A 24,281-nucleotide genomic window follows, 5' to 3' on the forward strand; every position below is an offset into this window, starting at 1 on the left:
AAGTGCCTGCCCACAACAGTATCCAGTCCTTCACTGCCTGAAGCTACAGTACAGAAAAGAGCAGCCAGCAAGTTAGGTCTACTGGCAGGAAGTCTTTAAGGGATGGTATTTAAAGAGCAGAAAGAACTAGGTGGTATGGTTTTGAGTTGATGGGACTTTTCAAGTGTCTTCTTAGAAGTTGACTAGGCCTCCCAGCAAGAAGGTGACAAAGCTTCCCTTTACCTTATCTACCCAGTCTGCTGAATGTAATGCAAATGGAGGCATGCATAGAGCTCTAGAAAATCTTACATTAGATTACCTAGCATCTTCCTCTGTCCCTTTTCTGCGCATCAGCAAAGACTGAATACGCTGTACCCAGAGGCCTGCCAGTTAACATGCACAAGCACTTTTTGAAGCATCTGGATGAATGCAGACACCTGGCAAGACCCACTGCCAGCCGAGGCTACACCCTGTCAGAAGCTAATTCAGCGATTTTTTTTTTTTTTTTTTTTTTTGTAGCTTCCAAATTCACAGCTCAGCATCTAGTTAACCACACAGGAATACTTTTACAACCACATATGCAACACCCCGGTAACATTAAAGAACAACGCTTTGTTATCGCAGTTCCCCGAAGTGACAAAGACCCGGCTCAACCCCCCCGCCCCCCCCCCAGCGGCCAGGCGGCCGCTGCTGGGCCCGGCGCGGTGCGGGGCCGCCGGGGGGAAGGAGGGCAGGAGACGGTGAAGGCTGCCGGTAAGGGTGGGCCGCGGGGCAGCCCGGTGCTGCCTGTCGAGCGCTGTCCCCGCAGAGAGGCCACGTCGCCCCGTCCCGGCCGCCGCCACCACCTCAGCAGCCGTTGGCCCAACGGCCCAGGGCGGGAGCGGCGAGTCCCGGCGCGAGCGGCGGTTGGCGGCGCGAGGGGAAGAGGCGCGGCCGGAAGGGGCGGGCCTGTCTCCCGGGTGACAGGAGGCCGAGATGGCGGCGCGGGAGGCGGCGGCGCAGCGGTGCGCGCTCGGCTTTGAATGAGGGGCGGCTGGCGAGGGCGGCGGCTGCGGGAGCGGCTGCCTCGGCCCCTGGCGCCCCTCGCCCTTCGGACAGCCCTCCTCCTCGGGGCAGGTGAGCGCGGGGGGGGGGAGCCGCTTCCTTCGCCGCCGGGTGCTCGCTTCCGCCTCGCCTCGCCCCGCCTCGCCTCGGCGCGGCTGGGCAGGGGGTCCGACCTCGGCGCTTTCCCGCCGCAGGGCAGGCCCTCGCGGTTCTGCCTCGGTAACGCCTCCGCCCCGTTCCTCTCCGTGCTGGGGACGCCCCGGCTCTAGGGTGGCGTGGCCGCTATCTCACCTGCGCCCCGCCGGCCCTCGCCCAGCTGTGGGCCTGCCCGGCCGCCCTGGGAAGCGAGGGGCCTGCGGCTGCCTCGAGTCTCTGCCCGGCTGGTTTGGGCCCCTTCTGGTGCCGAAAGGGGAGGGGAAATCTCACAGGCTGGGAAAAACATGAAGTGACTGATGAGTAGATAGGCAGCGTTTGGGGGCTGGGAGGTCTGGCACCCTGTGGAAGAGGGGTGTGGGGGGGTGAGTACGTCCTGTAAGACCGGGGGGGGGAGTGCTGTGTTAAGCTTTTTTTGGTGTTTCTAGGGACTCTGGGACTGCAGTGTGTGGGGTTACCTAGTTTGATTTTTTTCTTTGTGCATGCTGACTGACAAATTGCATAAAAGTTAAAGTTGTTTAGTCCACCCATAAAGGCTTAAGAATTTTTAACAGTTCACAGAAAACTTAAGTGCTACCATCTGGCCTTGGTGCGGTCTCTAATAGCACTGGAGCCTGGGCTGTTCTGTAGAATGGTGGGGCACTATTTCATGGTCATGAATTCACAATGTAAGTGCCTCATTTCAACATCTAGTGAAAAATAGTATAGTTTGCTGCTTTATAGTCCTTCTGAGTACCCTGGAAATAGGGGTGTGCCCTGTAAAAAAATTTTTTTTTTTTTTTTTTAAGCCGTTTTGCACAGCATGTCTTATAGTGTATCTTGATTGTAAATAGCTGGTGCTTGTTGAGACAGCAGATGTTGCAAGGTGATTTTGTGGTAGTAACAGCGTGTTAAACTGTTGTCTCTGGCTTTGCATGCAGATACAGATAACTTAAATCCAGGATGACCAATAAGGACTGGAACAGAACTGGGGTCTCTTAAAGTCCGGTTTTGCGTTAGAACTTTCTCCAGTGTTGCGAAATCAGTTACATGAATTAGTGCATTATGTCAAAAACTTCTTGTAAATGGGAACGAAGTTGTAGTGTAGTATCATGGGATTGCATGACTTCAATCTTTATGTTCTGTATGCTGGTTTTCAGGAGGCAGCAGCATATATAGATAAGGAATTGTCAAAGAATGACTGATTAGTCAGTGGACATAAACTTTCTATTTTTAACTAATGTTGCCTTGTAAATAGAACTTATTCTAATTCTGAACAGAAAGCTTCAAGAGTTCACATTATTAACAAGATAGGAACTATATTCAGTTTCATAAAGAGTCAGGGCTGAGATGGGGTGGTATTACTGTAGAAATTTTATGGCTAGTAGCATCTTTTAAACAAATTGAAGCTCCATATGTTGTATAACAGTGTTGGGTGTCTAGGAATAACTTAGGAATTACCAGTATGCGCCAATTCCTATGTTTTTACTGCCTTTAGTTAGAAAGACAAACATTCCTTCTTGAATTTTGATATGTTCTGCAGGTCCTGATAGTCTTGAAATATCTTCCTGGGTTTGAGCACCTTGGATGACTTTACTCTGCCTATGATTTATGGGAGTGAGCAGTCTTTTCTTCCAGCTACCTCACAAGTGCATAGTCAGGGTGCTTGCACTGGAAGTTGGAGCAATAGTGTTGACGCTACAGTGCCTTTTACGGATATCCCCCAATCTATAGTTAGATAGAGGAGATGCCTCTTAATCTTCCCTTTGGATTCTGCTTCTCTGTAATGTCATAGTAGCATGGCTTCAAGGTTCAGTCATGCTGCCATTTAATATCTATTTATCCAACTCAGTAAGTGTTTTCCTCCTCCTTCAGTGTTCCCAATATTCTCTTTCTATATAAAGTGATTAAAAAAAAAAAACACAAAACAAAACAAAAAACAAACCCAAACAAAAAACAAATGCGGAAATCAATCAGGAAGAGGGGAGTGGAACCGCCTCATTAGGCTACAGAATCATGGTTGCTGTCTTTGAAATGCATGAGATGATGGTTGTGTCTTTCAGTACCTGACTCAATGCTATTCCTGAATCTTTACATTGCTTTTTTTAAAATACAGAATGTCTTTGTACATCTTGTAATGCACAAATGTTTGGAGGAGGGTTTGTGTGCTTGAAAAGAAACAGGTTTTTTAGCTCTATCTACTAATCTTCATGAGAATCCGTCTCCCTGTAAACCCACTTGGGCATCTTGAGATTGATGTGGTCACTCTAATTTTTTAAAATTTCATACAGAATGGACTTTTAAGAAGTCCTGTCCTTGCCACTGAAACTTTGGACTAACTGTATAGTACTTGCTAGGTTTTTATCAGTTGTTCTAGTGAAAACATACTGGTTCAGTGGTGCTTTTGTGGCGTTTTGGTGCTGCCACATGTAAGCACTCAAGGCTATGTTAGTCTTTTGTACTAGGAAATGGAGTTCTCATTTTGCATGCTCATGTAGGTGTGTAGTCGGTGGGGAACCTTTCAGTTTCAGACAAGTTAGTTTTAGTCTTGATTTAGGTGGCATCCTTTGGCTACATAGCTAGCTGTGTTTAATGTAACTTGAAGCCACTGTTTCCAAGATGCATTTATATATTTATTCTAGAGTCACAGATGAGCTGATGTGAAAGAAAATGTAATCAATTCACAAAGCACTGGTAATTCAAGGCAGAAATTCCATTTTGAAGGTGATGATATCTAAAGACAACTATATAGTACAAATCAGTCAGCATTGTAGAGGAACAGAGGAGAGCAGGATAGGTGCTCTGGAATATGAGCGTCTTGACATCTTTTCCACTGACAGTAGGAGATGAGCTCACCAGGAGAAAACAAGTCTCTAAAGCATTTTTAGTGCCACAAAGTGACTTTATTTTAGAATAGGCTCTATCTCTTGAAATATTGTTTAAGCGGTATTTGTGTGTGCAATTAGGCGTGAAAGGGGAAGTGCTTCTCCAGGTGACAGCATGCTTATTGTACAGTGATGGCCTGTGAGTCTCTTGCGTATTGCACCATAGTTGACTAACTCAGCTGGACTGTGTGCCGTGAATGACTTGCTGGCTAGTGTCAGTGAAGTCAGAGGTGCCAGGAGTTCTAACAAGGCCACTGCTGCAAGCTGAAAGCAGTGTAAAAATGTTTCAGTAAACTTCTGAACTTTCCCTCCCTTCACTATATTTCTTCTATGGATACATAAAATGTTTTCAGGGATAAGTTGCCTCCTTCTTCTGACTTGGCTCTTATGTGTTTAACATCTTGCTGCTGCCATGCTTTAATCCTTTCTTTGCTGACCTTCCATGTGAGCAACTGCTGTGACTTTTTACCAATAGCTAGAGTTTGACTTGCGTAGCTCATACTGCCTTCTAAATTTGGTGACTGTTACAAAATTGTTGCATCAACTGTGAGAATTAAATTAATTAGGATTCATGTCCTGACTTATTAGCTTATTTATATCTGTTTTAATGTAACTTAAAAGTTCAGTTGAAAGTAAATGTGATAAATGCAATACACTAGAAACAATCTCAATAATGGGAGAAGGAAAGCTCTATCCCGTTTTACAAATGGGAAGCTGAGGCATGAGGTACGATGTGCACAAGGCTGTATCAGGCTGACAGACAACTCTGTTAGATTTTCTGAGTTCTAGTCCAGTGTTTCACCTTTGTCTCCATCTGTTAAGAAATGTTCTGGGATTCTGGCTGGAGCACTGTGACTTTGTATTATGTCTCTCTGCTGTCCTGCATCATAGTTGGCTGCTGATATAATTGTAGTTCCTTTTGGGATTGATTATCAAGGAAAGGCTTAAGAGAAGAAAAGGAAGAAAGAGGGTTGTGGCCCTGCCATTTAGCATTACGCTGTTTGGTTCCCATTATTCAGATAAGGAAGATACACGGCTGGGCTTCTTTCCAGTGTTTGAGAAGGATGGACAAGAAAAGAATGAACGCTCTGTTTCACTTAACAAGTTTAGTGTAATGGTATCAGGTGAATTAAGTTTGCAGTGAACTCAGGAAATATTAAGGTTCCATGTATTCATACAACTGCTTCAGAATATAAAATTATTTACTTTTGAGAAAATGAATGAACTTAAAACAAACAAACAAAAACAAAAAACAAACAAACACAAAACACTCCCCAAAAGGCACCAAACAAAACTCAAAGCCTTTAGCTTAGCTTTAACTTTTCTTTTTGGATAGTACTGCCCTTTAGAGCAGCAATGCAAATGCTTCAAGTGCTGTTTCAGACACTGGGGAGAATGCTTGACTTGGCCTAATCTTGAGCCAATAATTGGTTCAAGGTGCTATTTTAAACAGCTTTTAGCATATTGCTATAATTAATGCATATATACTGCTTCATATCTTAATTAGCAGTATAAAAACTAGATACACCGAAAGTACTTTTTAAAGGTGGATGATTGCTAATATTACTATGACTAGCTGATAGCAAATGGTTGCCAAAAGGCTGGTTGTGCATCTGACAATCTGTAGTGTACAGAGCTTAATTAATTGGGAAGACTACAGTCAAAGCTCAGAGAAGAGGCAGGCAAAACAGTACTTACTGTCTTGAAGGGCTTAGCACTGCCACAGTTGAAGTGAAGTGCAGCTCTACCACAAATGTGTTATGCGATTGTGTGTGTCTCTCTCTGTCATCATAACTCTGAAATTTTTACACGACGCATAAAAAGTGGAGAGGCACAAGTTATCTGATTGTTATCGGGAGTGACAATAGCTATTGAACCCTGCCAAACAGGCATACTGGTGGTATTGGAAGTGTAGTCACTCATGTATAGGAATGACCTGGGAAAAATGGATTAACTTCTGGTGGCTAACTCCTGTCAGCAGTGGACTTCACAAGCTTGCAAGTCAGATTTCTTATGGATTCTGGTTTTTTAGTTGTTCAAACTTATATTGAGAAGTCAATACAGTATGCTATTTGATATATAAAAAAATGGAGTTGAAAAAATGGGGTTATGTATATACACACATACATGTAACTGATGCACTTGAAAGTTGTTTTGGTTTTAGTTTTGCACTCAGGTAGTAAACTTCCCAGTCCTTTGAACTTGTGCACAAATAATATTGAATCTGCAGAGGTTTTTGAGTAATGGTTGCTTCCTAAAACAACCTTTTCAAGCAATAGTTTGGTTTTTTAATTTAGGATCTGCCTGGACTGTCCAGTGTGGCAGTTAGGTAGGCTAAACAGTGGGGAAAATGGCTTTACTCTTTCTAACATAGAGTACTTTGCTACTCCTGGCCCCCAAGCTGATAGAAGAGTGAATTCTGATAGAGTGGGGAGAGCTTCTAAACAAGCTTCCTTTTAGAAAAGATGTACCTTTACTCTTATTTCAGCAGGTCACCTGTTCTTCATACCTCAAATCACAGGTAGATGACTTCTAGCTGCCTCTTTTAAAAGTAACAATTTCTTCCACCAATGCAGTGTTAATTTGCATTAATTTCTACCTTTAAAATAGAGAACTGTCCATCTAGTTACTATCCGCTGTTTTTTCACTAACTTCCACTATTTCTGAATCGTTCAAATTCTTGACTGTCACCTAGATATTGTCAAAACTGCCTATTCCAGAAGGTAAGGAAGTGCTTGAGCACAAGACAAAATGATAGTCCTAGCTTTAAAACTAAAAGCTAAATGTGTTGGATGATGTCTACCATTCTTGCTTCATTGTGGGAAGTCTGATGGTTTCCTGTTCCCATTAGATGCAGAGCCGATTTAATGCCCACTCTTGTATAAGGTTCTATACATTTTTGTCTCCCATGAAATGAGATTGAGTCAATGCTACTACTGAAGTAGAGGTGAGGTGTGTCCTATGAGGACTTTCTCCTGAGCTTAGTAATATGGTCTGTAATTTGGTGGTTACTTACTGACTTAAACTTTCCATTTTACAGTAAAGGGCCTGTATGTGAAGCAATATTTCCAGTACTGTATTACTATAGTGTTTAATACTAGTTATGTTATCTAGCAAATGAGCACCAATAAAAAAAAAACTAAGCTCCATGAAGCTCACAAATCCCATTATGTACTTTTTAATAAAATCCTCAGGACAGTATTGGAGCAGCCTACCTAATGATCCACCTTCCTGACTCTTCCTAACTTAAAGCCTGGACTATAAAAAGTGATTTAAATGCCATAGCATATTTGAAATCAAGCTGTCCTTCCATGGAATACTCATGGCCTGAGGAAAATGTCACAGGGCTACCTTCTCTTCTCACCAGGAGGTATGTTAAACTTGCAACAGAAAATATTGTTACAAGTGTAGATGTATATAATGAAAAGATATTTGTTAAGCCTAACCTCTTATTCTTTACTCTGAAATCTTCACCTGTAGAACAGAGAAAAGAGATCATTGAATTACAGCAGATTATTCTGACTCAGTCTGTACCTATGTGAGGGGATCTGTTGGAATAATATACTGAGTATAAATTATCTAGATTATCAATTGACGCTAAAAAATAGCTGCCAACATAAGTTGATTCAGCCAAAGACAATTTTTTTTCTTGGCTGTGTTTACTAGCATGATCCAGTCTGGCATAGGAATATTGATAGACTTAAGGGTTAACTGGTGCTGTAGTGCACACAGCATGAACAGAGTCTTTCATTGCTGATGATTTTTCAGTGACACTAGTTCCAAAATAAACAATGCTTGTTCTCATCGTACATTTCCATTAAAATGGAAACTAAATTTAAATGGCCAATTTGGGGTTTTGACTTAATGACTACATTTATAATTTGCTTATGCAAGACTTGCTTAAGCAAGTGTGAGCTTCTTACTGATGGTTATTCTGTTCTCTTTGCATTGCTACTGTTCAGTGCTATTGCTAGTGTCTAAAACGGATCAGCTGTACAGTCACTGCATTTGATTGCCAGCACTTCCCCTTTAAAAGTATCCTTAACTGTGACTTTACCTGTGATTATATGCTGTTTCTTTAAAGACTGTATATATTAGGTACTTCTATTATTTATGTCAGTGAAATGTTCAGCTAGTAGGCAGGTAGCGTCTTTGCTCCAGGTACCACCTCTCTTTGCTTGCATTAATATAGTTTCACAGAATGCTCCTTGCTTATCAGCAACTAAGGAAATTGACTTTAAGAACTATGGGAAGATGTATAATCCTCTACATCTAACTCTTTTCTTTTGCAGGAAGGGTTTCTCACCATGGCCATAACACAGTTTCGACTCTTTAAAATCTGTACTTGCCTGGCAGCAGTGCTTTCTTTCATTAAAAAGTTAATATGCAGGTAAACATGTCTTATTTAATTTGGTTACCTTTTCTTTTTCAATTACAGGTTCTTGTGGTTCTTGCACTTCTTTCCTTTCCCAACACCCACCTATCACTTTTTCCATTTCTGATTTTACTAATTGGAAAACAGTCAAGACATAAAAACTAAGTCAAATTCATTCTTTAATCTGCATATTTCTTCAGAGCTCAAAAGTTGAGAGTGTATTTTGTTGTATGATAGCTCTAATGAGAAGTATTTTCTAAACAGCTATGACAGGCATTTAAAATTGCCTTTTAAAAGTATTCTGCGTCAAACTTTAAGAAAAATTGTTCTCCGCATTTTCTAGAAGTATTTGGCAAGTGATACTTTGTTTTTTAAGAGATTCGGTTCACGGCAGCATCCACCCAGTCATCACTCAGTAGTCTTTCGTATAAATGTGACTCCCAACCTGCTTTGTGAAGAAACAGTTATCTGAGACTTCAGATTCTTCTGCTTATTGGAGATTCTTTCAAAAGTTTAGAGGACGGTGATTAAAGTTGAAGGGAACTGCTTTTTTTTTTTTTAATGAACATGATTTTTTTTTTTTTTTTGCTTAGTCTTGTAAGTCATACTTAATGTTCTTTTGAGTTGTAGACTCATGGATGCTGCAGTGTAGTACATAGAAGCATTCAAAAACCCCTCAAGTTAATATTGTATAGTAGAGTTCAGTAGTACAGTAGCAGAGTACCTGAGGTAGATCTTAGCACTGTGCTATCATGTGAACTACTGTTGCTTCTTGCCACTCTTGCAGAATGTTACTTTACATAAACAAATAGCAATCTAGAGAAATATATTCTCCTTTTGTGTACAATGAATACTACTTTGCCAGTGAGGTTAAAGCGTATGCAGATTATGTGGTAGACAGAAAATAACTGTTTGTTTCACATTCATCTACTTATTCCAACCATAAGAGGAAGCTCTCAACTGGTTGGTAAATTGATTCCAGATCTAGTGGAAGCTTTAAAAAGATACATTTTAATGCTGCATACAACTACATAGATGTCAACCTTGGTTCTGTGATTTGAATCCCAAATTAAATTAAGAATACTTGCTTTTCAAGTTCTAAAAGAAGTCAAAACACTGAGCTGATGATAGATTCTACATTATGTGGACCCTTCATGTCTCTACGTGTTAAGATAGCTTTTATAAGCAGATAATTGCTTACGGGGTGTAATGACAGTATTTTCCTGTTTTTCAAATTTTGAATGAACTAAATCCTTGAACAGCTGAGGAAGTGCTTGGGAGTAAAAAGTAGGATGACCAAATTTGTCAGGCATGACTTGCCCTTGGTGAAGCCATGCTGGCTGTCACCAGTCACCTCCTTGTTTTCTATGTGCCTCAGCAGATTTTCCAGGAGGATCTGCTCCATGATCTTGCCAGGCACAGAGGTGAATCTTTCACATAAGCTAGTCAGTGGATCAAATTAGTTCAGTCCATTAACTACAGATGTTTCTCCTGTTTAATGTCAGCTGCAAAGCATAGCTTGATAAATTTTGTTTTCCTGTAGTGCACTACTGCATATAAGTATGTCTGATAACCAGCAAATGTGATTTAATTAAATGTGTGTTTTAATTCAATGGATATGAGCTAGTAGTTTAGATTATATAGGTTACATTAGTTTTTTCATTTTAAATAAGTGCCTGTAGAGGTCATGCATCTTTCTAGTCAGAATAAAGCCTACATATAATACTAGTCACCTCTTCAGTTAAAACTTTTGTTGATAAACAACATCCTGTCTGAATCCACTGTTTCCAGGATATAAAAGATGTAAGTATAAAATAGATGAAACTTCATTCTGTTTAAAATCTCTAGTTATGTTCTCCAGCTGAGAAATTTGGATGCTGCTATTTAGTAAGGAGAAACAAAACCAAGAGTTCTTGAAGCATTTGGCATTGAGAGCAGTGATCAGTATCTGTCTAATGATGGTTGTGAAGCAGTCCTTCCTATAAGCATCTTGTTCCCTTTGTAGAAGTGGAGATACGTAGCCTTCCTCAGTGCTGCCCTGTCTAGCATATTCTTTTCCATGTTGTATGATAGAAGCTGTTTCCTTCTGCATTCACCGTTGTCATTGTAGTCATTTTGGCTAGATGAATATTTGTTATAAGCCACTTGTGGAGTCTTCTCGAGCGTATAAATAAGGAAATGTATATAATTGCAGAAGCGATGGCTTAGAATAGTATTAAAGGTATGTATTTTGTATGGGTCTGAAGGAGGATGCTTCCAAGCTTGAGTTTCCTCTAGAGACATCAACTAAATCTAGTCAGTCAAAACCAGAAGTCTCTAATGTGTTCGAGGGAACAGTGTTTTCACTTTCCTTTACCCCTAACCTGTGTTGCTTTTCAGCTTAAAGGAACAGTTTCTAAAGGGGCTTGAGTTAATTATATAAAGCTTGAAATTTGATGATAGGACCTGATTGTTCCTAAAGAAGAATCTATTTGGCTTAAAGTAGGAAAGGTATATCCAGTCACTCGCCAATATGCGGCAGAGGTGGCATTACAAGCAATTCAGCTATTCTGAGTTGATGACAGAATGTTCTATAATAGTAAAACTAAGGGATGCGAACTCAAAATTGAAGTTTCCCAGTTTTATTCTCATCGGTAGTAAAAAACTGAACTTAATTTTCCCAAGCAGCATATGGTCAATTACATGACTGTCTTGCTATAGGAGCTTACACTCCTTGGGGAAAACATGCGTGTGAGCCTGAATTTCATTCTCTAGTGTTGTAAGGTTTTAAAATATAGTGAATGTCAGCTACAAATATTTTAACTGTTATTGTGATCTTTGGATGCTGTCATTAAATAAATATTTAGGTGGTTTATTTGTGATGCATTAGTGTTTGTTTTCAGTTAAAATTATTTTATATGGTTGCTGAAATGCTTTCATTGAAACAGTGTTCTTCAAGTAAGTAGAAGCATGTATTGAACAGAAGCTGTTGACTTGCATAATCTTGTACTACCTCTGTTTAGACTTTGAAGGAAAAAGTACTTTAGAGTAGCTTTCAAATCAAGCAGCTTAGAAAACAATTTGTTAGACACATCTTAACATCTAAGACAAGTAGAAAGATTTCTCAGTTTACAGTAGAAATTATTGTCTTTGAACAAAGGTAGATCAATCATGTTTGCTTCATAAGCACTGACAATCTAAAAATTCTGACTGTATGCAAATAACTGAGTTAATCTGTCCATTTTCATATTTCTTAGAGTTGCTTCTCCTCTATTTCCACTGCAATTTGAAAAGTAAATTACATGTTGAAATTCTTGTGAACACCGCTTTAAATTAATGATGAAATCCCTTTGTTTAGGAGACTTACTGGCAGTAGTTAATACTAAGGTAGCTTAAGCACTTAATGTTTTAGCCATGACTATTTTCAGTAGTGCTGTTCTCAGACTTCCTTTTTGTTTTTTTTAAACTTAGTGCTCATGTTTTCAGAGCTTGGAGGAATCCTACATTTTTCTTTCAGGTCTGGAAGAGGGCGAAAGTTAAGTGGAGACCAAATAACTTTGCCAACCACAGTGGATTATTCATCTGTTCCTAAACAGGTAATTGCTTAAGTGGTAGGTGACTTAATAGATAATCACTTAACAGAGTAATTATATCAGTCCTACAACAGGATTGGTATATATCTAAGAAAGATATAATATTAAGTATATACCTTAGCAAGATACTATCTGCAAGTAAAAACTTGTCTTTTTATATTAACTTGTACTATATACTTCTATTCAGCCTGAAGTAGAAGACTGGTCTTCATGGGATGAAGACGCACCTACCAGTGTGAAGATTGAAGGTGGCAATGGCAACGTGGCTGCTCAGCAAAATCCTTTGGAACAAATGGAACCTGATTATTTCAAAGATATGACACCAACTATAAGAAAAACTCAAAAAGTAAGTATTGCACTTTCAACTATGCCTATGGAGGATTTTCCTACCTTTAAAATATGCTGTAAGTAAATTGGCAGCTGGTGCTGCTGGTAAAATTAAGCTGTTCTATTGAAGTGAGAATAGGTGCTGATGTGGAATCTAGTATGCCCAATTAAAAATACTGACTCTTTGAGATCTTAAGGAATGTGATGCTAGTTCATGTTTACATCTTTAGTCTTAATGTTATTGGAAGGTCATGAATAATTCCATACTCTGAAGACTGTGGGAAGTATAATGTGAGAACCATTGTGAGAATGTCAAGTCACTTCAATTCTGAAAATGGAACCACTACAGTAAGATACTTGTGCCCATACTCTTCTGTTATTTGAACAGAGACATTCCATGTCCTGGTCTTCTGAAGTCTGAGGTAGCAGCACTGCTTTTTCAGAAAACAATGGTTACTTGTTTCACCAAGTTATATTGGGGAGGTTGGAATTAGGGAGCTGGTGTTTCAAAATAGCTTGCACTTCAAATATCCATTTTTATTATGGAGATGAGACAGAAGGCATATCCACAAGACCATCAGCACCGTAAATAAATGCTAATTAAACTTCTGGTAATTGCTAGTTTTGTTTCTATGTGGAAATCTTCCAGTTGGATACTTACAGGGCTTTGAGTGATTGGAAAACCTTTTTCGTAACAAAGGCAGTCAAGTACTGGAACAGATTATCACAGAGGTGGTGCAGGCTCCATCTCTGGAAGTTTTCAAGACCCAAGTGAATAAGCCCTGAGTACCTTCATCAGCCTCGGAGCTGACAGTGCTGTGAGGAGGAGGTTGGGTTATGCACCTCCTGGGGCCTCTTCCAACCTGAATCTTGCTGTGGTCCTATGAACTGGAGATGATACTGGGGTCAGTTTTCTGTATATTCAAGGATCTGCAGCATTCAGTGGACTAAATTCGTCTAAGGATTTTGATCTTTCAAAATCTGGGGGGCAGAGGGAGGACTGGGGAGAAGTAGACTGCTCCTTTGTATCTAATGACATTTTTTGCCTAATAGAATGGGCTTCAGATTCAGAACAAAACTCAAGAGTCCATGCTGTTTTGAATACTCTATACTGGGTATAGTTTAAACAGAGTCATCTCTAGGGATGACTGCAGGCACTGTAAAGAACGGTTCCTGCTTACTTGGTCTTCTTACCACTCTTACATATGAATTTGTATTTGTATTTCTGCTGAATCTGGGCTCAGTATAAACCCCAAGGTCTGGGGTGAAATCTACTTGTGTTACTGCTCGTAACTACAGTGTCTGGAAACAGAACTTCAGTCAAGTAACAGAATCTGTCATCGCTAAATAAGATGGTCTAGTCCTGTTTCCTTTCCTGCATTGGTACTAGCATTTGTACAGTCAGTGGAAGTGTGAATCTACTTTTCTTGAAAGCAGCAGAGACTTAAAGTGGCTAAATGAAATAAGTGAGTAAGTTCTTATCTTGAGGTCAAGATAAGGAAGGGATACGGGATTTTAGCAACTATGTTAAATTTGCTCATGAGCCTTTCAGGAGAAGCATCAGTGCATGTCTTTCAGCCAAATCAGTACAGCGCTTTACCCATTGATGTGATTGTGAATTACATTGCAGCTATTGAAACTTAAATTGCACAGATGCACTACTGAAGTAGCTAAGAGAGCTCATGTTCCAAAGCAGTGTAGCTGTGCAGACACCACTATCCCCAAGAGCAGTGTCTTACAGTGACCTATTGTGGAAGCAGGATTTCTCCAGGAATCTATCAAATAACTAGTAGCTCATATGAATACTGGAAGATGTGGTTATTTGATCTCTAATTCTTTGTGCCCTTTCTCTGTCTTGATACAGTCATAGGTTTCCATGTGACTTAAGAAAAAGCTAGTGGGGGGAGGAGGGTGTTATTGTGTCTTCTGCATTTAGCTTCTCTCACTTATCAGTTCATTTGGCTGTACAGTTTCGAGAACCTGAGCAGGTATGAGACACAGCGCAGTGTTGTGTATCTGTACCTTCGCAGGCACAGTTATACAATCACCGAGGAATCTGTGCAGTGCTTTGACTAACCACTTCTTGTTCCTTTTTTTTAATACTTTCAGATAGTTATTAAAAAACGAGAGCCTTTAAATTTTGGGATTCCAGAGGGAAACACAGGATTTTCTAGCAGATTAGCAGCTACACAAGATATTCCTTTTATTCACCAGTCTGTGAGTATGCTCTGAGTATTGATCTTGTATTTGACAGTTAAATGACTGTTCTGTAGGAGAAGGAATAGTCTGCCGAAGGTCTGCATGTGGGGAGCAAGAGAAATAGTTGTGGAATAATGTAAATTGTTTAAAATTGAGTATTTCGTTCAAAGCAATGAAGTAGTTAATCTAATTTTAACTGATTTATTCTACTGAGAAACTTAACAGATCAGTGATAAAAAGGTAAGAAGCTTCCAAACACTTGTATACTTGCATGTCTTCCAAAGCAACGGACTACACACTTTTTTTGGATTCTACACAGTAAGTTCCTAACAAAAGAGTAGAAGGTTTGGGTTTTGGTCTTTTGTTGTTGTTGGTTTTAGTTTTTGTTATTTTCAGGGTTTTTTTTAAGCCTCTGGGTTTACCTTTGTTTTATTGTCTTGGACTCATTTTTAACTTTCTACTTCTTCCTTCCTTTCTGTAGGGATTGTATTCTAACAGTCTCCTAATTTTTGCTCTTTAGCCTTTGAAAAAAGTTACCTAACAGCCTGGCTGTTTAGTGGGAGATGCTCTCCCTCCCTTCCCCTTTGCCTTCTTTAAAAGAGCTTCTGCTTTGATTAACGTAGTGCATAAAAGGGTCTAGGCAGAAAGCAGTACAGAGCAGTCATACCACCTCCTTAGACTGTCCATAATGACAATAATTCAGGAAATGAGTGCTGCTTTTAATCACTAGAAGTCAAGTGGTATTGGACACACAAACACATGGATGTACATGTTGGTTTGTTCATGCAACTTCCAGAAATCTCTTACACTATCTACTCATGTCATCTGCTCAATCTTCTTCATAAAACTGCACTTCAGTACTTCCTTCCTTTGTTACCCACCAATAGAATCCAAAAAAACCTCCAACAATTAACTGGACAAAGTCAGTATTAGAGCAGAGGAAAACACAGACAATAAGCTGAGAAGTACTGTCATCTCAAGTATTTTTGGAAGTCTGAAGCATCAAGGTTAAAAATAAATGTGTGTTATCTAATTTTTCCGTGTGCTTAGAGCACCTCTTCTTTTGTTTCAGCCTGAACTGGGAGACTTGGATACTTGGCAAGAAAATACTAATGCCTGGGAAGAAGAGGAAGATGCTGCCTGGCAGGCAGAAGAAGTTCTTAGGTAACTGAAAATAATGTAACACCATATAAGCTTTAAACATGTAAAAGAATCAAATACATATTTGTTTGTTGTAACACCTTTCTGATGAGTACTAAGAATTGTTAAACAAATCTTAAGACAAATGATCTTTATGCATGTAATCTCTATGTAACTTGTACTTGGCAGAATACATTTTGAATCTAATCAGTTTAGTAGAGGAGGGGAAATCTGCGAATCACTGAGACATTGGAACAACACATTAATGTCCCATTCCCCCCCAAAAAACAATGTGTGTCCCCCCCAACAATTTATTACATACAAATAACATGTTTCAACTTGGTTAATTAAAATGCCACTGGATGTCTGTATAAAAAGGATCATAACCATGTGCTGTACAGTGAAAATAGATAGATAGGGTACCCCTAGATAGGGTAGAACGTGTTCTTGGAATCCCTGTAGGAGCGCTGATAAGGCTTGAATATAAAATCAGTGTCTCACACGAAGTTAGTCTGAAAACTTTGCCTGTTCCATTTGTGGTGGTTTGTTTTTTCCTCTTAAGAACATGCAGAAGGGGTATGAAGGGTGAACTATTTGTTGTAATATTTGGGAAAATTTACTTTTTTCAACCAGTAGAATAAAACGAGGGAAGTCAGCAGCACACTTTTGGTACATTAATGGTAGATAATAAGTTCAACTAATTCTAATTCTGTCAATCTGGCTCTGCAGGAGCCTAATGTGAGAATAGGGTTATAATGCAAATATTTTTGTAAACTTAATCAGATACCTTTATGTGTACCTTCTGGTCAGTATCTTGGGGTTTTTTTTAACTTAAGTACTGACACTGTTTCAGGTCTATGATACATCAGTGCAAGACAAGAAGGACGTTTGTGATATATGAATGATGTGCCTTTGGGCTGTTTTTGTTCTGAGGATAGTCCCTTTCCTGTAAAAAATATCAGTAGGCTCAGTAAGATCTTAAGTCTCAGTAGACTGCACTTTAGAGACTGAATCCATGATACACCAGACAAAGAAAACGAAAGGCAATGAAAAATACTGCTTTTTTTGAACTGAGAAATGAAACAACTACTTTTGCTAACCGCAGAGGCCGTGTTGTACTTGACTTAACCCTTGCCACATTGCATCACAGATGTTTTTAGGACTGTGAAAAGAAGTACTCAAACTTTCCAAAGCAGGGACTTGTTTTATAAAAATTAGCTACTAAAAATAACCTGGTGCGTGCATATACCACTTTATTTCTGGAGTGTAAAATTTGTGTAATGGATATTCCCAGGATGGTCAAAGATATGTTGTCTGCCAATTGTCAGGTTCATGCTCTAGGATACTTAGTAAGAGAAATCTCTTAGGTGGCGATAGAACTGGGGTTTTCCCGCAAGCACCACTTTTCAAAGTATCATCTAATTGGGTTGAAGCTGTTCTAAAGATTTCAGCCTGACATCTTTACTATTGAAAGGTTTCAGCTCAAGTGGTTAATTTTCATTTCTATGAAATGGCCTTCTTCCCTGGCCCCACTGAAGAATACCAGACTTGTTTTAAAGGGGATGTATATGTGTCCAAATATTTTAAATAAATAGAAAATTATCAGAACTGTAACTATTAAGACTGCTTGGCCAGCTATGAATGACCACTTCAGTACAACTGATCATTGTGTAAGCTGTATCCCAGCTGTGTGAAGTAAAACCTTTGTTTTATTCATGGCACATCAAATTACCATGTTTTTCTCTAATTGAGGAAAGTGCTGGCGGATTTTTAGCAAGATTGATAGGAAATACCTTCTGGGTTTACAGTTTCTCTTGCAGTAGACATCTGTGGTGTAATTAACACCTGACATTTAACATAAAACTTAAGTATAATACTTGACAGACCTGGTTCTGTTTTCAACAGACTGTAATAAGGAAGTCATCTGGAGTCTCTTCCTAATGCTGGAAGACTGCATCTTGGTCTACAAAATGATCTAAAGATTTCAAACTGCTAAATGGGGGACAAAGTCCCCCTAACCCTCCAGAGCATTAATGCTGACTGTACTCCAGCAGTGATCATTGAGAATGGAGTGAGTGTGCAGGAAAAGTAAGGGTCTCCCTTAGCTAGCTGTATCTGGGTACCTGTTGGTGCTCAGTTAGTGTTGAGAAGTATCTTAGACTGGAATAATTTGTGTGTAGTAATGGAGTGCTGATCAATCAAGCAAAAATGGGCTGTGGCCTGCTAAATAGCAGAGAAGAGTGTGTCCTGTGGTGTCTCTGGTGACTTAATGCGTAACAGTTGAATTAAGCGTGTATGGTAAGCCAAATGCTTCCTGGAATCCAAGCATGCCGAAAGACACTGCTGAGGAGTAGGCTACTGGTGCCTGAGAAATTCTGTAGTCTGTTTTGGGGTGTTTTTTTACTCCACTCCCCATCAGGTTCTGGGCTGGGATGCACTGAAATTTTTCAGTCAGTGATGTATCAGTGTAGTGGATAATAAACTGGACTTTAACTTAATTGAAGTTAGTTACAGCTTGGTTTCTTCTGCATATTGTAGATACCTATCTTCACCTTTAGACTTCCTAATACCAACAAAGTTGGTTTGTTTTTTTTACCAGTGGGAACAGTTAAGCTAAATGCTGGTGCATTTTTACTTGTGTTGAAGTAAAAGACCAAATGGTGTGAAATCATTCTTGTTACAGCTATTCACAAGGTATACAGTAAATAGAAACATACTGGAGTAAGAATGTCTGCTAACAGTGTTCTGACTATAATTCATGTTCTGCTAACCAATGAGAGAAGTTTAGGGGGTTTTTTTTGGACATAACTTGGGTTAGGAACACAAAGCAAGGTTGACATAAGGAATGAATACTTTCTGGGTTTAAACAACTGATACCGTTCCATCCAAACTCTGCTGAACTCCTTGTTTTGGAACTCAGGAAAAGTGAGTCTCGTATGGCTGCAGTTCACAGGCTTTTCCTTTTTTGAGAAATGAAACCTTTCTGACCATGAAAAGTAGTAACTGTATGTTGAAAACATACAAGAAGTTTGGAATAGAGATCAATGTTTTGAGTAATGACCAAGTAAAAGAGTAGTGGAAAGGTATCACTTTGTGGTAAGCTATTTGTTTGTTGTTGGTTTTTTGTTTTTTTTTTTCTGACTTCAGTTCCTCTAGCTGAGGTTATGTGAAGGTCTCTTTGCATTTGAGCATAACTTAAGTCCAGTAAAATTACTCAGCCAGTAGAGGGCATGAAACCCACCTCTCTATGCAGAGGAGTTCTGTGTCATGCAGTTTATGGGGGGAGGGAAGAAATATGATCTGCTATGACTTTCCTTGCTTCAGAACTGCAAATAAATAGCAGCATTGCTTAACACCTCATGTGGCTTTTTCGAACTCCACTGGCTGTACGTGCTGGCTGGTGTACATACAGCTTCTTCCCTTCTGTATCAGTTCAGAGGTGTGGGGAATATAAGAAAATCTGCTACTGTAAAGTGGCAAATACTATTACACTGCATATGCTAGACTGACAGCACTGTCAACTATCTGGCTTTCTGGTGGAATGTAGAGTAGTGGGTCATGATCTCAAAAAACAAAACAAAGTAGTTTTCGCTTACATTAACTTGGGAGGTGGATCCTGATGTGAATGACTAATTTCATTCTTCCATGATAGACAGCAGAGCAGCTTAATAGAGTATAGGAAAACTTCTAGCCATTAATAATCAATCAAGGGAAACCATGAAGGTATTAAATAAGTGCAGTCCCTCTCCTTTCCAGTACAAAGATAACATATAGTCTTTGTACCTCAAATATTTTTGTGTATGCAATTTGTCCATAGTTGGAATCTACCAGAGGAGGTTGCTTCAGGTGGTGATAGTTTTTAATTCTATGTTTTACACACTTAAGTGGATGTGCACAGGTAGTTCAGGTACATTGAAAGTTAACTCCTTACTGCATTGTCAATTAGAATTCTTTATTCTCTTTTAATAAGCAATTCTTTATTCTTACTGAATCCATGTTAAATTTCGCCTTTTCAAGCTAATGAAGCTTGATTTCTTATTTTTTAAAGTCCTCTTGCAAGCAACTTAACAAATTTTTTATACCCGATAAACTGAATCGAAAGCAGGACTGACCTCCTTACACTGTTCTATTACTATTTATGCAATACAGAAGAGAGCTGCAGCGTGCCGCTTGGAGTAGGGATCCAGTTGTAACCCCTGCGCCACTCAGTGATGTGTTCCAGTTGAAGTGGGGGAATAAAATGAGTGGGGTTTTGTGTTGGTTTTTTTTTTTTTTTGCCTTTGCTCTAGTCAGCAATGTATTTGTTGAAATAGGAAACCTATTTCTGTAGACAGATGCTTTGAGCTAGCAGATAGTGAGGTTTGGGGTTTTATAGCAGTGATAAGATATAATGCTAAAAGGATACACAACTGAAGACTTTAATATTTTTTTTCATTTCCTTAAAGGCTATTGTTTATATTTTTACTGAACAATAGAGTACAACACAGATCCTGAACATGTGCAAGGAAGTATTAGAAGTTATCATCTCATCTGATCATGAGGAAAATGTTTAGAATAGAATCAGTGAGGTTGGAAGGGACCTTTAAGATCATCAAGTCCAACCATTAACCTACCCTGATAAAAACACCACCACTCCTAAACCATGTCCCTAAGCAGCTCATCTACCCTTTTCTTAAACACCTCCAGGGATGGTGAATCCACCACCTCTCTGGGCAGCTTATTCCAATGTTTAATAACCCTTTCAGTGAAAAAATGCTTCCTAACATCTAATCTAAACCTGCCCTGACATAACTTGAACCCATTTCCTCTTGTCCTATCACTTGTCGCCAGGGAGAAGAGGTCAGCTCCCATCTCTCTAAAACCTCCTTTCAGGTAGTTGTAGAGGGTGATAAGGTCTCCCCTCAGCCTCCTCTTCTCCAGGCTAAACAACCCCAGATCCCTCAGTCGTTCCTCATAAGGTTTGTCCTCCAGACCCTTCACCAGCTTTGTAGCCCTTCTCTGGACACGCTCCAACACCTCAATGTCCTTCTTGTAGTGAGGGGCCCAAAACTGAACACAGTACTCGAGGTGAGGCCTCACCAGTGCCGAGTACAGGGGGATGATTACTTCCCTAGTCCGGCTCACCACACTATTCCTGATGCAGGCCAGGATGGTGTTGGCCTTCTTGGCTGCCTGGGCACACTGCTGGCTCATGCTCAGCCGGTTGTCCACCAACACCCCCAGGTCCTTTTCTGCCAGGCAGCTTTCGAGCCACTCCGCCCCCAGTCTGTAGCGCTGCATGGGGTTGTTTGTAGTACTTTCATTACAAAGAGGATAACTACTGATGATGAAAGGGAGGACATAAGTTAGCGTTCCAGACAAGTAGAACTGGTTTTGGTCTGAATTTGAAAAGACGGGTAATCTTGTGACTCAAGGCATTAGATAGATTTTATTTTCTTTTTTTCTAAATAGCACTAGTCCTTATAACTGTCATACACTCACTTCAGCACAATGAAAGAATAACTGTTCTGAGCCTAATTACAGTAGGCTGAAGCTCTGTTTTTATTGGTTATAATAACCTATTTATTGACAGGAACTTAAGGTATGACCATGCTGAAAATTGGATTCATGTTATAGAATCATAGAATCGTTTAGGTTGGAAAGGACCTTGAAGATCATCGAGTTCCAACCCCCCTGCCATAGGCAGGGACACCTCCCACTAGACCAGGTTGCCCAAGACCATGTCCAGCCTGGCCTTGAACACCTCCAGGGATGGGGCCTCAACAACCTCTCTGGGCAACCTGTTCCAGTGCCTTACCACCCTCAAAGTGAAAAATTTCTTCCTAATGTTTAATCTGAACCTGCTGTCTTCCAGTTTAAAGCCATTCCCCCTCATCCTATCGCTGCATGCCCTAGTAAAAAGTCCTTCCCCAGCTCTCCTCTAGGCACCCTTTAGGTACTGGAAGGCCACAATAAGATCTCCCTGGAGCTTTCTCTTCTCCAGGCTGAACAGCCCCAACTCTTTCAGCCTCTCCTCATAGGAGAGGTGCTCCAGCCCTCGGATCATCCTCATGGCTCTCCTCTGGACACGCTCCAGCAGGTCCATGTCGTTCTTCTGTTGGGACTCCAGAGCTGGATGCAGTACTCCAGGTGGGGTCTGACGAGAGTGGAGTAGAGGGGCAGAATCACCTCCTTTGACCTGCTGGCCACACTTCTGATGCAGCCCAGGATACGGTTGGCCTTCTAGGCTGTGATTGCCCATTGCTGGCTCATGTTGAGCTTCTCATCAGTCAGCGCCCCCAGGTCCTCTCCTCAGGGCTGCTCTCCAGCCATTCCCCACCGAGCCTGTATTTGTGCTTGGGATTGCCCTGACCCAGATGTAGGACCTTGCACTTGGCCTTGTTGAACTTCATGAGGTTGGCTTGGGCCCACCTCTGCAGCCTGTCCAGGTTCCTCTGGATGGCATCCCTCCCCTCCAGTGCGTCTGCCTTGCCAAACAGCTTGGTATCATCAGCAAACTTGCTGAGGGTACACTTGACCCCACTGTCCATGTCACCATGTTATTTAGCAATTCATGTTTTCTTTAATTACAGACAACAGAAGATAGCAGAAAGGGAAAAAAGAGCAGCAGAACAACAACGGAAGAAAATGGAGAAAGAGGCCCAAAGGCTAATGAAAAAGGAACAAAACAAAATTGGTGTAAAACTGTCCTAACAGAAACCAGGCATCAATGGCAGTGCCAGTGAAAAAGAGAATTTCATCTCTACAACATACATATTGGTATTGATTTAAGTATTTCTAGGACTTCAACACACTGCTTGGTTTCAATGCATTCTTCAGGTCATCTTGGAAGCCCAGATTCTCCCAAAATATCTTGAACTACTAGTAGGTGGTTCTTAAAGGAGAAAAAAGAAAACCAACCCAGAAAATCATGCCTTGGATGGAATGATGTTTCCTGCAATAGTTCTATTCCAGCACCTTCTTTGCAGCAAAAGTGATTGAGCAAGGATATTGATTGAAAGACACTCTTAATGAACAGCTCAAGCCTAGAGAAAAGAATGTAAATATTCAGCGGTGGGAAATCTACTGTATTGTCTGTGCTTACCTGAAACATGTAATTAAACAGTTTTAAAGAACCCTTTGCTTCCTGCCTCATAAAGAATGTCTGCTTTTGCCTTTTTATAAAAGTGTTTATAAATACTTTGGAGTTTTCCATGGGAGATCATATTGATCTGCACAGAGGAAAATAACTTGTTATGGATGAGCTGCAACTCTAAATGTACTCCTGGTAGAGTATGCTATGGTAGAGCACAAGTTACAGTTGAAGACTAAAGTGGATTTCTTCTCACTTGGTCACTTGCAGCTTCCTGTGCTACCGTGCCCAGTTTACATACAACACTGCAGTGGTTGCCAGCGGTGGCATTGCTGCACAACAGTGGTGCATGATGCTCCTTTCTTACGAAGGCTGATGTTGTGAATATAGGGGATCAATTTATCACTTACTTGTACTGGTGAATTTGTATTTCTAGCAGAAATTATTTTACTTCCTACAGTTAGGAAAAAAAAAATCCTCACACCTTATACTTGTTGGATAGGTAGTATAATTGAAAAGAAGATAATACTGTGTCCTCCTGCTAATTTTTTTTTTTTGAAAATTCTCAGTTTGGGTAATTGCACTTCTCAAATTCCATATTTTTGTACACTTACTGTATGTATTTACACTGGAATTCCTCTGGTAAAGTGCATGGTGAGTATGCAGTAGAAGACAACAGTGCTTTAATGAAGAAGAAGAATGTAATGTCTGCTGGAAGGAAAGCTGTACAGGAGGAGGGAAGTCTGTGTGGTTCTTACGTCCAGCTCAGAGCTTCAGTGAATGCCTTCTCCATCTTCTCTGTGTATGCAATTATCCTGGAATTCATGGGCTGTATGGATTTCTTCTCTTGTGACAGATGAGTGAAGACAGCAAATGCTGTTCCTGAGACTTGTTCCCTGTGCATCCAGGGAACAGTGAAGTTGTAAAAGAATGGGAAGGAGTGTGGGGCTACCTGAATAGATCATGCCTGCCTAGAAAAATAGAATTTGAAACAAAGTTTTAGTAGGTTCTGACACAAGTTTTGCTTAAAAGATAAGTTACTGAAAAACAAGACGGTAAGAGTTACCTTTAATAGCCTTAGTCACGGAGAAAAGTTTTGAAAACGATTAGTGTGCTTGTTAATGTTGTTTAAAGTCTTGTACAAAAGTCAAGTGATTTGACAGCCATTTTCAGATATGAAAGAAGTCTTTGAGAAACTTTAAATTTTAAAATACATTTTAGAAGGCAACAATATAAACTTTTGTGCATATTTTCTCGAGGATTTCACAGGACTGTGGAGGATTGACTTGCCAATAGGACTGAAAAATCATCCTTTACTTGACTTTGCTATAGTTGTTCATGTTTGCAATGTCCTGAGTTCATTTGTCTCAAGGCTTTTGGACCAAAATGCTCACTTATTCTCCTCATGTAGGACATACTAAAAATGAAAGCAGTTTTATGTATGTTTCTAGAGGTTCGGTTTAGGGGAGAGAGTTTATTTGAGGGGGGAAGGAAGGAGAAATGAATAATTGGAAGGTAAGAATAGCCTTATGAGAGGGTGGACATCAGTAAGGGTG

General features: G+C 40.2%; 1 protein-coding gene across 2 annotated transcripts; it reads left to right on the plus strand.

The window, feature by feature from the left end:
- The first annotated feature begins 956 nt into the window (after nt 1-956).
- EBAG9 (estrogen receptor binding site associated antigen 9) lies at nt 957-22,548 on the plus strand. 2 transcript variants are annotated; one of them, XM_082479803.1, is made up of 8 exons: nt 964-1,095; nt 7,235-7,410; nt 8,333-8,430; nt 11,912-11,990; nt 12,175-12,333; nt 14,424-14,531; nt 15,586-15,677; nt 22,226-22,548. In XM_082479803.1, exons 3-8 carry the CDS (start codon nt 8,348-8,350, stop codon nt 22,344-22,346), a joined length of 642 nt encoding a protein of 213 aa, XP_082335929.1. In that variant the 5' UTR covers nt 964-1,095; nt 7,235-7,410; nt 8,333-8,347; the 3' UTR covers nt 22,347-22,548. The 2 variants fall into 2 exon arrangements, with proteins under 2 accessions (XP_082335928.1, XP_082335929.1); XM_082479802.1 differs by lacking the exon at nt 7,235-7,410 and having other exon boundaries at nt 957-1,095.
- The last annotated feature ends 1,733 nt before the right edge of the window (nt 22,549-24,281 follow it).

Source organism: Vanellus vanellus (assembly GCF_965231255.1).
Source record: "Vanellus vanellus genome assembly, chromosome: 2".
Taxonomy (NCBI): Eukaryota; Metazoa; Chordata; class Aves; order Charadriiformes; family Charadriidae; genus Vanellus; species Vanellus vanellus.